At 42.2% G+C, this 13561-nt stretch overlaps 1 protein-coding gene across 1 annotated transcript; it reads right to left on the minus strand.

The window, feature by feature from the left end:
• Positions 1 to 424: 424 nt before the first annotated feature.
• LOC110507773 (multidrug and toxin extrusion protein 1) lies at positions 425 to 13308 on the minus strand. The gene is made up of 17 exons (XM_036965513.2): positions 13014 to 13308; positions 12546 to 12647; positions 12223 to 12291; positions 11563 to 11711; positions 11267 to 11309; positions 8770 to 8814; positions 8582 to 8679; positions 8352 to 8449; positions 5715 to 5828; positions 5414 to 5481; positions 5065 to 5173; positions 4858 to 4933; positions 4496 to 4565; positions 1641 to 1773; positions 1284 to 1378; positions 1146 to 1188; positions 425 to 999 (listed from the first exon to the last, which is right to left on the minus strand). Exons 1-17 carry the CDS (start codon positions 13170 to 13172, stop codon positions 767 to 769), a joined length of 1704 nt encoding a protein of 567 aa, XP_036821408.2. The 5' UTR covers positions 13173 to 13308; the 3' UTR covers positions 425 to 766.
• Positions 13309 to 13561: the final 253 nt, after the last annotated feature.

Genomic DNA, 13561 nt, shown 5'->3' on the forward strand with positions numbered 1-13561 from the left:
CAACTTCAAGAAGGAATCAATAGTTTGATAAAATTAATTTACAAACATACCCTTCTGCCCATCACTGGCAGCTAGAATCAAATCAAATGCTGTGTGTGTCACTCTACACTCTCTCTCTCATCCTCCACTGATGATATTGCGCACACTAGAGTATCTAGCTTCCTGCCTAAGTATATCTTTCCTCTGTGCACCTTGGAAGGAAACACTTACGAGGAAGAATGGGGGGGTATTGGTTCAGTCGGTGTGCCCCCACCGCAAAATACCGCTGACAGATCTTGTTATAAATAATTAGGATAAAACGTTGGCTTAAAAAAGTTAAGTAGTTCATTTACATTTTTTGTTATAAGGGGGTATGTGCCTTTGGGCCCCCTATGGGTATGACACCACTGTTTTTGGAATTAATTAATAGAATGGAATACAAACATTTTGGATGGTACAGTGTGAGTCTGTCTTTAATTTTTGGTTTGCACTATATTATTACCATGAGAAAACATTAGGTTTGATTGGTTTGTGTAATCAGCTCAGACAATGTGATACAATTTCATTCAGATGAAAAATGAAAAGACCCAGAATATATAATCCGTTGGCTCCTCACAGACCAACAGTACTGGAACAATTTGGCACCATAGTTTGGCCAGCTCCTATCCAGTCCTATCTTCTCTGCATCATTGCTTAGGTGGTCCTTTGACCACTCTGGTTGAGTGGAGCTATCTCTGGAACCCATCCTCTCTGGAATCCATCCTCTCTGGAACTCACTCTGTGTTCTTCAAGTAAGGTTGGTGAGCAGTAGGTTGATGATGATTCCCAGGGCCAGGATGAAGAGCATGACACACAGAGCCAGGCCCCTCCGCATAACCAGGGCCCTGTGGGCCAGAAGGGCCTCCACCTTGCTAAGGGCCACCCTGTCCCCAACCTCACCGTCAGCCTCAGCCAGGGCATTTCTGTCTGTGTGGCCCTCACAGGGAGCTATATCATTTGATTGGGCCTCTGGGGCCATGTCTGTCACACAGAAACACACCTATTAGACAGAGCATTGATTCTTCCATAAACAAGAATACAATTATACATTTGTAAAGCCATGTAAAGAGTTATGATGATGAATTGAGTAAAGTGAAGGGTCAATGATTAAACTGAGACTTTCTTACCCATGTCTGTAGAGTTCCCCTGTACCTCAGCTCTGATCTGGGCCTGCAAACAACCCAACACATCACCATGAATATCCTCTTCAAGGCATTTACATGAAATTAAATAAAGAATTGACTGTTGTGCCTTTGTTCCCTCACCTCTACAGTGGCTTTCTTCCAGTTCATTCTGGATAGGTAGAGGATGAGGAAGGAGGACTGTAGGAACACACAGGTAAACAGACCAGTCCACAGGCCTGGGGGTGGAGACAAAGCATAACGGTGACAGTCTAAGTGAAGACACCTGAAGGAAGCAGTAGGGAGATTGGCACCAGTTTGTCTTTGCTTTAGCCAACTTGTCACCTTGCCACACAAACCAACAATGTAATGTTGTTAAATTACGAAACAGTCAGGCGCCCAGGTGCAATACGGGAGCAATCAAAAGACTGAAAAAGGAATAAAATATTACTCCATAAATTCAAAGGACAAAATGTGAAACACATTTATAGATGTTCTTACCCATGATTCCTAGTTTGGCAGCAAACATCAGGGACACTCCAACAGGAAAGCCAACCCCATAGTAACCCAGGACGTTGCATATCGCCCCAACCTTCTGCTTACCTGCACCCCTTATAATACTACCTGAGGCAGCCTGGGGAACCAGGAGAAACAGAGACCCAGTTACTGTTGTACTACAAACATACAGTGCCTTCGGAAAGTATTCAGTCCCCTTGATGTTACAGCCTTATTTTAAAATATATCAAATAAAATCCACATCAAGCTACATATAAAACCATATAATCACAAAGCGAAAAACAGATTTTTTTGACATTTTTGCAAATAAAAAACAGAAATACCTTATTTACATAAGTATTCAGACCCTTTGCTATGAGACTCGAAATTGAGCTCAGGTGCATCCTGTTCCCATTGATCATCCTTGAGATGTTTTGATTGGCGTCTACCTGTGGTAAATTAAATTGAATGGGCCTGATTCGAAAAGACACACACCTGTCTATGTAAAGGTCCCACAGTTGACAGTGTACGTCAAAGCAAAAACCAAGCCATGATGTCAAAGGAATTGTCCTTAGAGATCTAAGACAGGATTGTGTTGAGGCACAGATCTGGGGAAGGGTACCAAAACATTTCTGCAGCATTGAAGTTCCCCAAGAACACAGTGGCCTCCATCATTCTTAAATGTGAGAAGGACCTCCAAGACTCTTCCTAGAGCTGGCTGCCCAGCCAAACTGAACAATCGGGGGAGAAGAGCCTTGGTCAGGGAGGTGACCAATTGTTTTATATTTTTTAAATGTAACCTTTATTTAACCAGGAAAAACTCATTGAGACCCAGAGTCTCTTTTTCAAAGGAGACCTGTCCAAGAAGGCAGCAACAATCAATACATTACAGAATTAAAACATAGAACAATACAATACAGCAACATGATCCAACCTAAAAAAAAAAGCATTTACACTCCTCTCTAAGAGTCTCCCTTCAATATTTTAAATTCATTCAGTGGCACTAACATATCTAGATGAAGCATGGATTGTAGATTATTCCATGTATATAGACTTTTTTTCTATTGTCTTATTGACTGTATGTTTATTTATTCCATGTGTAACTCTGTGTTGTTGTTTGTGTCGCACTGCTTTGCTTTATCTTGGCCAGGTCGCAGTTGTAAATGAGAACTTGATCTCAACTAGTCTACCTGGTTAAATAAAAAAATGTGTCTGGTGCACAAGAAGAGAAGGCAGTATTGCCTAATACTGTGAAAGTCCTGGGGACTTTAAGTAGCAACCACCTAGCAGATCGGGTATGGTAACTGCTGGTGGGGAAGGAGACCAGACTACAGAGGTAAAGAGGTAGTTTACCCCTTTAATGGTCACTCTGACAGAGCTCCAGAGATGGGAGAACTTTCAAGAAGGCCCACCATATCTGCACCACTCCACCAATCAGGCCTTTGTGGTAGACGGAAGCAACTCCTCAGTAAAAGGAACATAACAGCCCGCTTGGAGTTTGCCAAAAAACTCCTAAAGGGCTCTGACCATGAGAAACAAGATTCTCTGGTCTGATGAAACCAAGATTGAACACTTTTTTTACCCCCTTTTCTCCCCAATTTCGTGGTGTCCAATTGTTAGTAGTTACTACTATCTTGTCTCATCGCTACAACTCCCGTACGGGCTCGGGAGAGACGAAGGTCGAAAGCCATGCATCCTCCGAAACACAACCAAGCCGCACTGCTTCTTAACACAGCGCGCATCCAACCCGGAAGCCAGCCGCACCAATGTGTCGGAGGAAACACAGTGCACCTGGCGACCTGGTTAGCGTGCCCTGCGCCCGGCCACAGGAGTCGGCCACAGGAGTCGCTAGTGTGTGATGAGACAAGGATATCGAACCCTCCCTTACCTGGATGACGCTAGGCCAATTGTGCGTCGCCCAACGGACCTCCCGGTCGCGGCCGGCTGCGACAGAGCCTGGGCGCGAACCCAGAGTCTCTGGTGGCACAGCTAGCACTGCAACGCAGCCACCCGGGATGCCCAAGATTGAACACTTTGGCCTGAATACCAAGCATCATGTCTGGATAAAACCTGGCACCATCTTTAAGATGAAGCATGGTGGTGGCAGAATCATGCTGTGGGGATGGTTTTTAGTGGCAGGGACTGGGAGACTAGTCAGGATTGAGGGAAAGATGAACAGAGCAAATTACAGAGAGATCCTTAATGAAAACCTCCTCCAGAGTGCTCAGGACCTCAAACTGGGGTGAGGTTCATCTTCAACAGGACAATGACCTTAAGCACACAGCCAAGACAATGCAAGTCTCTGAATGTCCTTGAGTGGCCAAGCCAGAGCCCAGACTTGAACCCAATCGAACATCTCTTGAGAGACCTGAAAATAGCTGTGCAGTGACGCTCCTCATCCAACCTGACAGAGCTTGAGAGGATCTGCAGAGAAGAATGGGAGAAACTCCCCAAATACAGTTGTGCCAAGCTTGTAGCATCATACCCAAGAAGACTCAAGCCTGTAATCGCTGCCAAAAGGTGCTTCAACAAAGTACTGAGTAAAGGGTCTGAATATTTATGTAAATGTCATATATATATATATATATATAGTATATATATATTTTTTTATACATTTGTGAAAAAAAATGTAATCCTGGTTTTGCTCTGTCATTATGGGGTATTGTGTATAGAGTGATGAGGGAGGAAATAATGTAATACATTTTAGAATAAGGCTGCAATGTAACAAATGTGGAAGAAGTCTTTCCTTAATGCACTGTACCTGTTATAATAGTACCTTTGATATTATAAAGAGTGGATCTGTAATGTGATGAGTAAAGGGAGCTATAAGTCGTGATACAGTAGCAGCATTGACTCCTTACCGATATTGCATCTAACAGAAGAAAAGGGGCGTAGAAAGCCATAACTTGAGCAACCCTCTCTCTGATCTGCCTGTTGGTAGAAATTCAAGGGGGAAGAAATACATTCAGTTATGTAAATCAATGACAGAGACATCTCACCCTAGTTAAAGTGTGAAGGAATATGTAAGCAAAGTTCATGACTGTGTACTTCTGCTATGTCATAAAAAAGGTCATCAATGTTCACGCTCATACACAGATACATTACAACACACCAGGGTTGTATTAAAACACAACAAACTGCAAAGTCATGGCGATGAACAACAGTTCCCAAAGCCACAGAAGCAAATTTGTAGTGGTAAATTACCACAGACTACATTACTCACTCATCATATGTAAAGACATAGGAGATTTTGTCCTTCAGTATCCCAACAAGAACCGACAAGCACACAGAAACTGACCCTGGACAGAGACAAAAGGTCATACATAGACTGAACACATTTCTTCAGTGAAACGTATCATTTAATTATCGTATTAATGCTTTATTTTCTCTTGTCAATCTTTGAAATATTATTTGAGGTCTACACACGTACCAGCACAGAACATGGCCAGCTTGGCAGACAGCTTGGCCTGCTCTGTATCTCCAGCCCCCAGAGCATTGCCCACCCTCACACTGCCTGCCACACTGAACCCTAGAGGGAACTGACAACACAGACACACACGCACGCACGCACGCACGCGAGCACACACACACACACACACACACACACACACACACACACACACACACACACACACACACACACACACACACACACACACACACACACACACACACACACACACACAGATGGCTCACTCTCTATGTGACTAGTGTAAAATATGGTATGATGGATGAACATTTGCCAAAATGTTTAAAAAAAGTCTTAACTATATATTTACCATGTAGCAAATGTTTGCCAGTTCGTAGACGACTGATTGTGCTCCAAGCTCCACCTCACTTATCAGACCTGCCATTGAGAGGATATCAAACCAAAGCAGAAACACTGTAACATCTAAACAGTGTGTAATGTGTAGAAATATCCACAAGCAAACAGTAAAATCTAGAACACCATTTCACACAAAACAAATAACAATAGAGAGACATTCAATGACATTAATAGACTTCAATGCAAAACAACCAGATAGCTAAATAACAAAATAACCAGACGCCAAATAGACCTGCTTCCATCTGTTGCCGTACCTGCTAGAAAACCTCCAATCTCATAGGTCCACCACTCCACACACAGCATGATCATGCTAGGAATGGCCAGGTGGACATATGTGTCCCAGTCTTCCAGGCACTCCCAAGACCAGCCTACAAGGACAACAAGGCTCAGACACTGGGAACCTGACTGAAAGGTTAATGCTCATGTTCTCACAGAAGGTGTTTGGGTCTGAACCAAAACCATGCTGCGTTAATGCATTAGGAAGCCAAAAACAGCACACTTGGTTTGACATTGCACTGCTGTCCCTCAATAAATGCATATTACAGTTCTTTCCAACTGCTTACACACAAAATCCTTTCATGTCACACGATTTTTGAAACCTCTCACTCAAAGTGCAAAACTACACACTAAATATCCAAAACCATGAGCTATTTCTCAGCCTTTGACTCAGTTGTCAATTGCATAAAACACTTTTTTCAAAACACTACACACAATTCTCTACCTAAAAGACAAAAATCTAACAGGAAGTGACTTGCTTTCCTTTTCCAAACACAACCAATCAAAATGCTATACTTACTCACCAGGTCACACACACACACATGTGCAAACACTAATAGCTTAACTGATCACTAACCAATCACTGCTTTACTGTAGTATAGGCCTATAAATAGGTCAAAGGTCAGATTACCTGTTTTGAACAATGGATGCCAACAATGGACAGAGAGCAAGAGGAGTAGGAGGGAGAGGAAGAAGAGGACTAGGGCAAAGAAGAGAAGGAAGGAGAGCCATCTCTGATGAGATTAGGGCAACACTTGTTGATCATTTGATCAACCACAGTTTGACCAACTTGAGTCGATTTACAGTGGCGTCCATAATTTGAACCTTCAGAAATGAGAACAGGTATGCAACTATCTAATGACTATTTTAGCATTACAGTAATGTACTGTAAAATATGTATGACTGCATAGTATTGCATAAACATTTGTAACTCTAAGCCATCCATTTACTGCACTGCATTGAATGAATGAGGTTGGTTATCATGCTGTACTACATTTTTTTTGTACATTGTTTACAGTTCCTATGCTGAACACATACTGTGTTTGAATTCTGTACAGAGTGGAAAGGCAAAGACATCATGAAGGACGAGGATGCTTGTTTACAGATGTACAAGAGTCTGCAATTATAAATATGGTTTTGGCCAACAATGCAATTAGGATTCAAGAGATAAGAGAGCATATCTTGAATAATGACACCATATTTAAGAACATCAATGCTGTAAGCCTGTCGACCATACAACGCATCCTCCAACGGCACCGAGTGACGATGAAACAACTTTACAAGGTGCCATTTGAGAGAAACTCTGACAGAGTCAAGAATATGCGACATGACTTTGTAGAGGTATGTATGCAACACTACTTCCAGTACTTCAAACATACCATATTTAGTCATCTGTATATCCTTTTGTCTGTTACAGAGAGTATTGGAGCTGGATGCCCATGTAATTCGCCATCAATTTATTTATGTGGATGAGGTTGGCTTCAACCTCACCAAAACCAGGCGCCACAGAAGAAATGTAATAGGACAGAGGGTAATTACCAATGTCTCTGAACAGCGTGGGGGTAATATGTGTGCTGCCATCACTCAAAACGGGGTCCTCCATCACAATGCCACATTGGGTCCATACAACACCGGCCATATGCTCACTTTTCTGGATGCAATTTGCACAATGCTTGTCCCTGATCCAGATCAGGAGCCTGCTAGATTTGTGGTTTTATGGGACAATGTTAGTTTTCACCGGGCTGTTCTGGTCCAAAACTGGTTTGCCACCCATCCACAATTTGTAGTTTTGTACCTACCCCCATACTCACCTTTTCTAAATCCCATAGAGGAATTCTTCTCAGCCTGGCGCTGGAAAGTGTATGATCGCCAACCCTATGCCCGCATGCCGCTTCTCCAGGTAATGGAGGACGCATGTGGGGACATAGAGATTGCCTCTGTCCAAGGTTGGATACGCCATGCTAGGAGATACTTCCCTCGATGTTTGGCAAGAAAAAAACGTATCTTGTGATGTGGACAAAGTATTGTAGCCAGACCCAGGCCGGAGAAGAGATGGAGCGTAGCTTAGCACCCCCCCCCCCATATGTTTATGGTTTTGTTGTATGCTACTGTATACAACAGTAATGTTTGGCCTAATAAATATTCTCTGTTTCTACATTGCATTGGTGTTTACAGTGTACTTGTTACCCCTCTCAGCCGATTACTTTCACTGTAGAACATTGTATTGAAATGTAGATATAAGCCTATGAAAGACCAAAGAGCTTTAGATTTAGAACAACAGTGTTTACATGGTATATCCAAAAATGTACTATTATGAAAGCAGTGTTTTCCATTTGATGCAAATGCTTCATTCTGACATGTGTTCATGGCATTTTGAATGCAGTGTTACATTTTGAAGGAGATGTGAGGCATTTTGCATTTTATGTGTGCAGTTTTGGGAATTGTGTGTAGAGTTTTGAAAAAATGTGACAGTTTTGAAAACGTGTGTAAGCAGTTGGAAAAAACTGTAATAAATGCATATTATGCATCACTTTGTATGGGGTCCATTCAAGTCACAGACAGTTCAAAGAGTTTGTGGATTTGATGGTATATACTTTAGTGTAATCATGTCTCACCTGCCCAGGTGGCCTTGTGTAGTCCCTTCCATATGATGTAGGTATAGAGCATAACAGCAAGAGAGAGCTGAGAGATGGTGTTGGCCCACGCAGACCCACTGTCTCCCGAACACAATCCACAACATACATTACATCCTATAGCCCTCAATGCTAACAATTACCATCCCATCCTATAGCCCTCAATGGTAATGGTGGTGAGAGAATAATCACTGTTTGGGGATGACACTCACGCTACACCCAGGCCCAGAACATAGAGGAAGATGTAGTTGATGAGGGCATTCAGTAGGTTGGCCACCACACCTGTGATGACCTGCGGCCATATGATTCCCTGAAGGGCAATAAAGTCTCATTCAGATCAAATGGTCAGGTGATTATTCTCTTTGCAGGCCAACTGACTGAGGTCTAGGTTAGCTCTAACCTGATTCTGTAGATATCTGGCCTCCAGCTGGTAAATAAAAGTGGCCTGTTAAAAAATGTATGATGAACATGTTTCAGTAAGTTATTGACATGATAAATTCATCTTAATTACAGTGGTGGAAAAAGTATCCAATTGTCATACTGAGTAAAAGTAAAGATACCTTAATAGAAAATGACTCAAGTAAAAGTGAAAGTCACCCAGTAAAATATTACTTGAGTAAAACTCTAAAAGTATTTGGTTCAAAAGTAAATAAATATTTTGAAATAGCTTATATTACGCAAACCAGAAGGCACAATATGTTTGGTTTATGTAATTTACAGATTTTATTTTTTTATATTTTTTATTTAACCTTTATTTAACCAGGCAGGCAAGTCGAGAACAAGTTCTCATTTACAATTGCGACCTGGCCAAGATAAAGCAAAGCAGTTCGACACATACAACAACACAGAGTTACACATGGAGTAAAACAAACATACAGTCAATAATACAGTAGAAAAATAAGTCTATATACAATGTGAGGTGAGATAAGGGCGGTAAAGGCAATAAAAGGGCATGTTGGCGAAGTAAATACAATATAGCAAGTAAAACACTGGAATGGTAGATTTGTAGTGGAAGAATGTGCAAAGTAGAAATAGAAATAATGGGGTGCAAAGAAGCTAAATAAATAAATACAGTAGGGGAAGAGGTAGTTGTTTGGGCTAAATTATAGATGGGCTATGTACAGGTGCAGTAATCTGTGAGCTGCTCTGACAGCTGGTGCTTAAAGCTAGTGAGGGAGATAAGTGTTTCCAGTTTCAGAGATTTTTGTAGTTCGTTCCAACAATTGGCAGCAGAGAACTGGAAGGAGCGGTTTTGGGTGTGACCAGAGAGATATCCCTGCTGGAGCGCGTGCTACAGGTGGGTGCTGCTATGGTGACCAGCGAGCTGAGATAAGGGGGGACTTTACCTAGCAGGGTCTTGTAGATGACCTGGAGCCAGTGGGTTTGGCGACGAGTATGAAGCGAGGGCCAGCCAACGAGAGCGTACAGGTCTCAATGGTGGGTAGTATATGGGGCTTTGGTGACAAAACGGATGGCACTGTGATAAACCGCATCCAATTTATTTGTAAATGACATCGCCGAAGTCGAGGATCGGTGGGATGGTCAGTTTTACGAGGGTATGTTTGGCAGCATGAATGAAGGATGCTTTCTTGCGAAATAGGAAGCCAATTCTAGATTTAACTTTGGATTGGAGATGTTTGATGTGAGTCTGGAAGGAGAGTTTACAGTCTAACCAGACACCTAGGTATTCTAAGTCAGAACCGTCCAGAGTAGTAATGCTGGACGGGTGGGCAGGTGCAGGCAGCGATCGGTTGAAAAGCATGCATTTAGTTTTACTTGTATTTAAGAGCAGTTGGAGGCTACGGAAGGAGAGTTGTATGGCATTAAAGCTCGTCTGGAGGGTTGTTAACACAGTGTCCAAAGAAGGGCCAGAAGTATACAGAATGGTGTCGTCTGCGAATAGGTGGATCAGAGACTCACCAGCAGCAAGAGCGACATCAGTGATGTATACAGAGAAGAGAGTCGGCCCAAGAATGGAACCCTGTGGCACCCCCATAGAGACTTCCAGAGACCCGGACAACAGGCCCTCCGATTTGACACACTGAACTCTATCAGAGAAGTAGTTGGTAAACCAGGTGAGGCAATCATTTGAGAAACCAAGGCTATCGAGTCTGCCCGATGAGGATGTGGTGATTGACAGAGTCGAAAGCCTTGGCCAGGTCAATGAATACGGCTGCACAGTATTGTTTCTTATCGATGGCGGTTAAGATATCATTTAGGACCTTGAGCGTGGCTGAGGTGCACCCATGACCAGCTCTGAAACCAGATTGCATAGCGGAGAAGGTGCGGTGGGATTCGAAATGGTCGGTAATCTGTTTGTTGACTTGGCTTTCGAAGACTTTAGAAAGGCAGGGTAGGATAGATATAGGTCTGTAGCAGTTTGGGTCTAGAGTGTCTCCCCCTTTGAAGAGGGGGATGACCGCAGCTGCTTTGAATCTTTGGGAATCTCAAATGACACGAAAGAGAGGTTGAACAGGCTAGTAATAGGGGTTGCAGCATTTTCGGCAGATAGTTTTAGAAAGAAAGGGTCCAGATTACCGGGGGCACACTCCAACACTAAGAAATTATTTACAAATGAAGCATTTGTGTTTCGCTATTCTGCCAGATCAGCGGCAGTAGGGATGACCAGGGATGTTCTCTTGATAAGTACGTGAATTTGACCATTTTCCTGACCTGCTAAGCCTTAGTGTAACGAGTACTTTTTTGTGTCAGGGAAAATGTATGGAGTAAAAAGTACATGATTTTCTTTAGGAAGTAAAAGTTGTTAAAAATAGTAATAGTAAAGTAACGTACAGATATCCCAAAAACTACTTAAGTAGTACTTTAAAGTATTTTTATTTTACACTACTGCTTAATCGACTGTGTTCACGTGTGTCTGGGTAAATAGATGTACTCACTGGGAGTGCTGGCATAAAAATCTTCACATAGATCTGAGACAACCTAAAGTGACATAAGAGAGCTCTATCAGAATGATCCAAAACAGTAATCACATTCTACAAACCAATCTCTACATGTCACTTGTGAATCACAGAAAACAGACACATTCACAGACATAGCCTGTGTCCCAAATATCATTCTAATCCCTATGGGCCCTGGGTCAAAAGTACCGCACTATGTAAGGAATAGGGTGCCATTTTAGATGTCTATTAGATCTGGGGTAACTGTGTGCAGTGACTGGAAGAGTCTGACCTACCTGGCGACCTCTGGGCTCTGTTTGACAGCCAGGAGGATGGGTTCTGTGTTGATGAGAATAGCCCAGCATGGAAAACAGGCCAGAAGTTGAATGAGGATGGCTCTCTGTAGAATGACACCAACTTTCAGGAGGTTGCGGCTCCCAAAGGTCTGCAGGGAGAAATAATCAAGTTCATCTTTGAGTGGAATGGCAGGATACTGTAGCTATGGTCCAGGGTGCTACATCAATCAATCAAATATATTTATAAAGCCCTTTTACATCGGTCAATGTCACAAAGTGCTGTACGGAAACCCAGCCTAAAACCCCAAACAGGAAGCAATGCAGATGTAGAAGCAAGTTGGCTAGGAAAAACTCCCTAGAAAGGCAGGAACCTAGGAAGAAACCTAGAGAGGAACCAGGCTCTGAGGGGTGGCCAGTCCTCTTCTGGCTGTGCCGGGTGGAGATTATAACAGTACATGGCCAAGATGTTCAAACGTTCATAGATGACCAACAGGGTCAAATAATAATCCCAGTGGTGATTACATGCAGTTTACTGATATTGAGCAATAACAAGCTGTGTAGGACCCCCTGGACCAGAGCTATGACGACGATGCTATTGGTAAAAATTTTGGGACAGTGGTCTGTGTTAGGAGGAGGAAACATACTAGGTTTCATACCTACCTGAGATATGAGTGTGTCACACGCTGATGATAAACCAGACCCAATGGAGATACCTGTAACATTAATCACCTGGAAGACCAGAACAGAGATTTTGAGACATTTTGAAATTGGTTGAAACTGTAAATTTCATAGTGTGCTATAATTTCAACAGTTATGCAATATTACCACAGCTAGGTACCAGTCTGTTTGTGCCATCATGTTTGGCATGACACGAAGTGGCAGAAGTCACATTATGGCACAAACATACTGGTACCCAGTATAATATTACCCACAATTGTTGTAATAAAAAAGTTATATAAACTCATAAGTCAATCAATACTTACAGCTATGGCGAGAGCCACCCCTGCCAGTTCTGTCTTCCCCAAATGGCCACAGAAAACTGTACTGACGAAACTCACTAAAAATACCATGAGCTGAGCCATAACCTGGTGCCGATACAACCACAACATTTGATAAATCAGTTGATGTAGTTGTGTATACTATCAGGAATCTGTGTAGTGAATAGGCCTAACACTGAAGTGTTATACATGCATCAAATGTATGGTTTGAGGTCATTCAAAGTAATTCAGGTTAAACAGGCAAGGTGATAGATGAAGCGATGAAAAAACATCTATAGTGTGCCAGATGCCAGTAATCTATAATTAGCCAGTGTGCCAGTGGCCTTTAAGTGAATTCAATATTATATAAGAAACACTGCTAAATAACAATAATAATTGAATCTAGAAATGTACGGTTTCATATAACTCTGAATTAATTGTGGACACGTAAAATGTAATAAAGATGTTTCTTACCACAGGCCCAGCCAATGTTGATAATTCAATCATTTCTTTTTTGAAGTCAACAGGAATCAACCTGCGAATACATCTCAAACAGCTCCCACATATTGTCAATGAATATGAAGAGTTTTCATTCCCATTCGTCCTACTCGCCACATTTACATTAGTATCCATTTCTAAAGACTGTCACTCAGAAAAGTCTGTATGGTCAAGTAAGAACAAGGTGGTATTCTAGCTACCAGCTGCCAGAGTGAGACTTCCGATCTGATGACGGACTATGTCACTTCCTATCTCTGATTTAGCTGTACACAAGCAATCTCAACTAGCATTGTTAAACATGACCTCCAATCCACTGATGGACAAAGTTCACAGTCTTTTGTCAATTCTGCACCAGATGATGGAGCTCTTTCCTTATGAACTCTACATTTTTTTCTCAGAGGCCGTGTTCTCTGAGGCCGTTTTCTCAGTAGCTGATAAATGACTGAGCAGATTGGCACATCTACTAATAATGAGTAGTCATTTAAGATGATTTGTAGATCAGTAAGTATTTTGTCACCGACTGC

This window comes from Oncorhynchus mykiss, chromosome 27 (assembly GCF_057628025.1).
Source record: "Oncorhynchus mykiss isolate SJ-2025 chromosome 27, ASM5762802v1, whole genome shotgun sequence".
NCBI classification, from domain to species: Eukaryota; Metazoa; Chordata; class Actinopteri; order Salmoniformes; family Salmonidae; genus Oncorhynchus; species Oncorhynchus mykiss.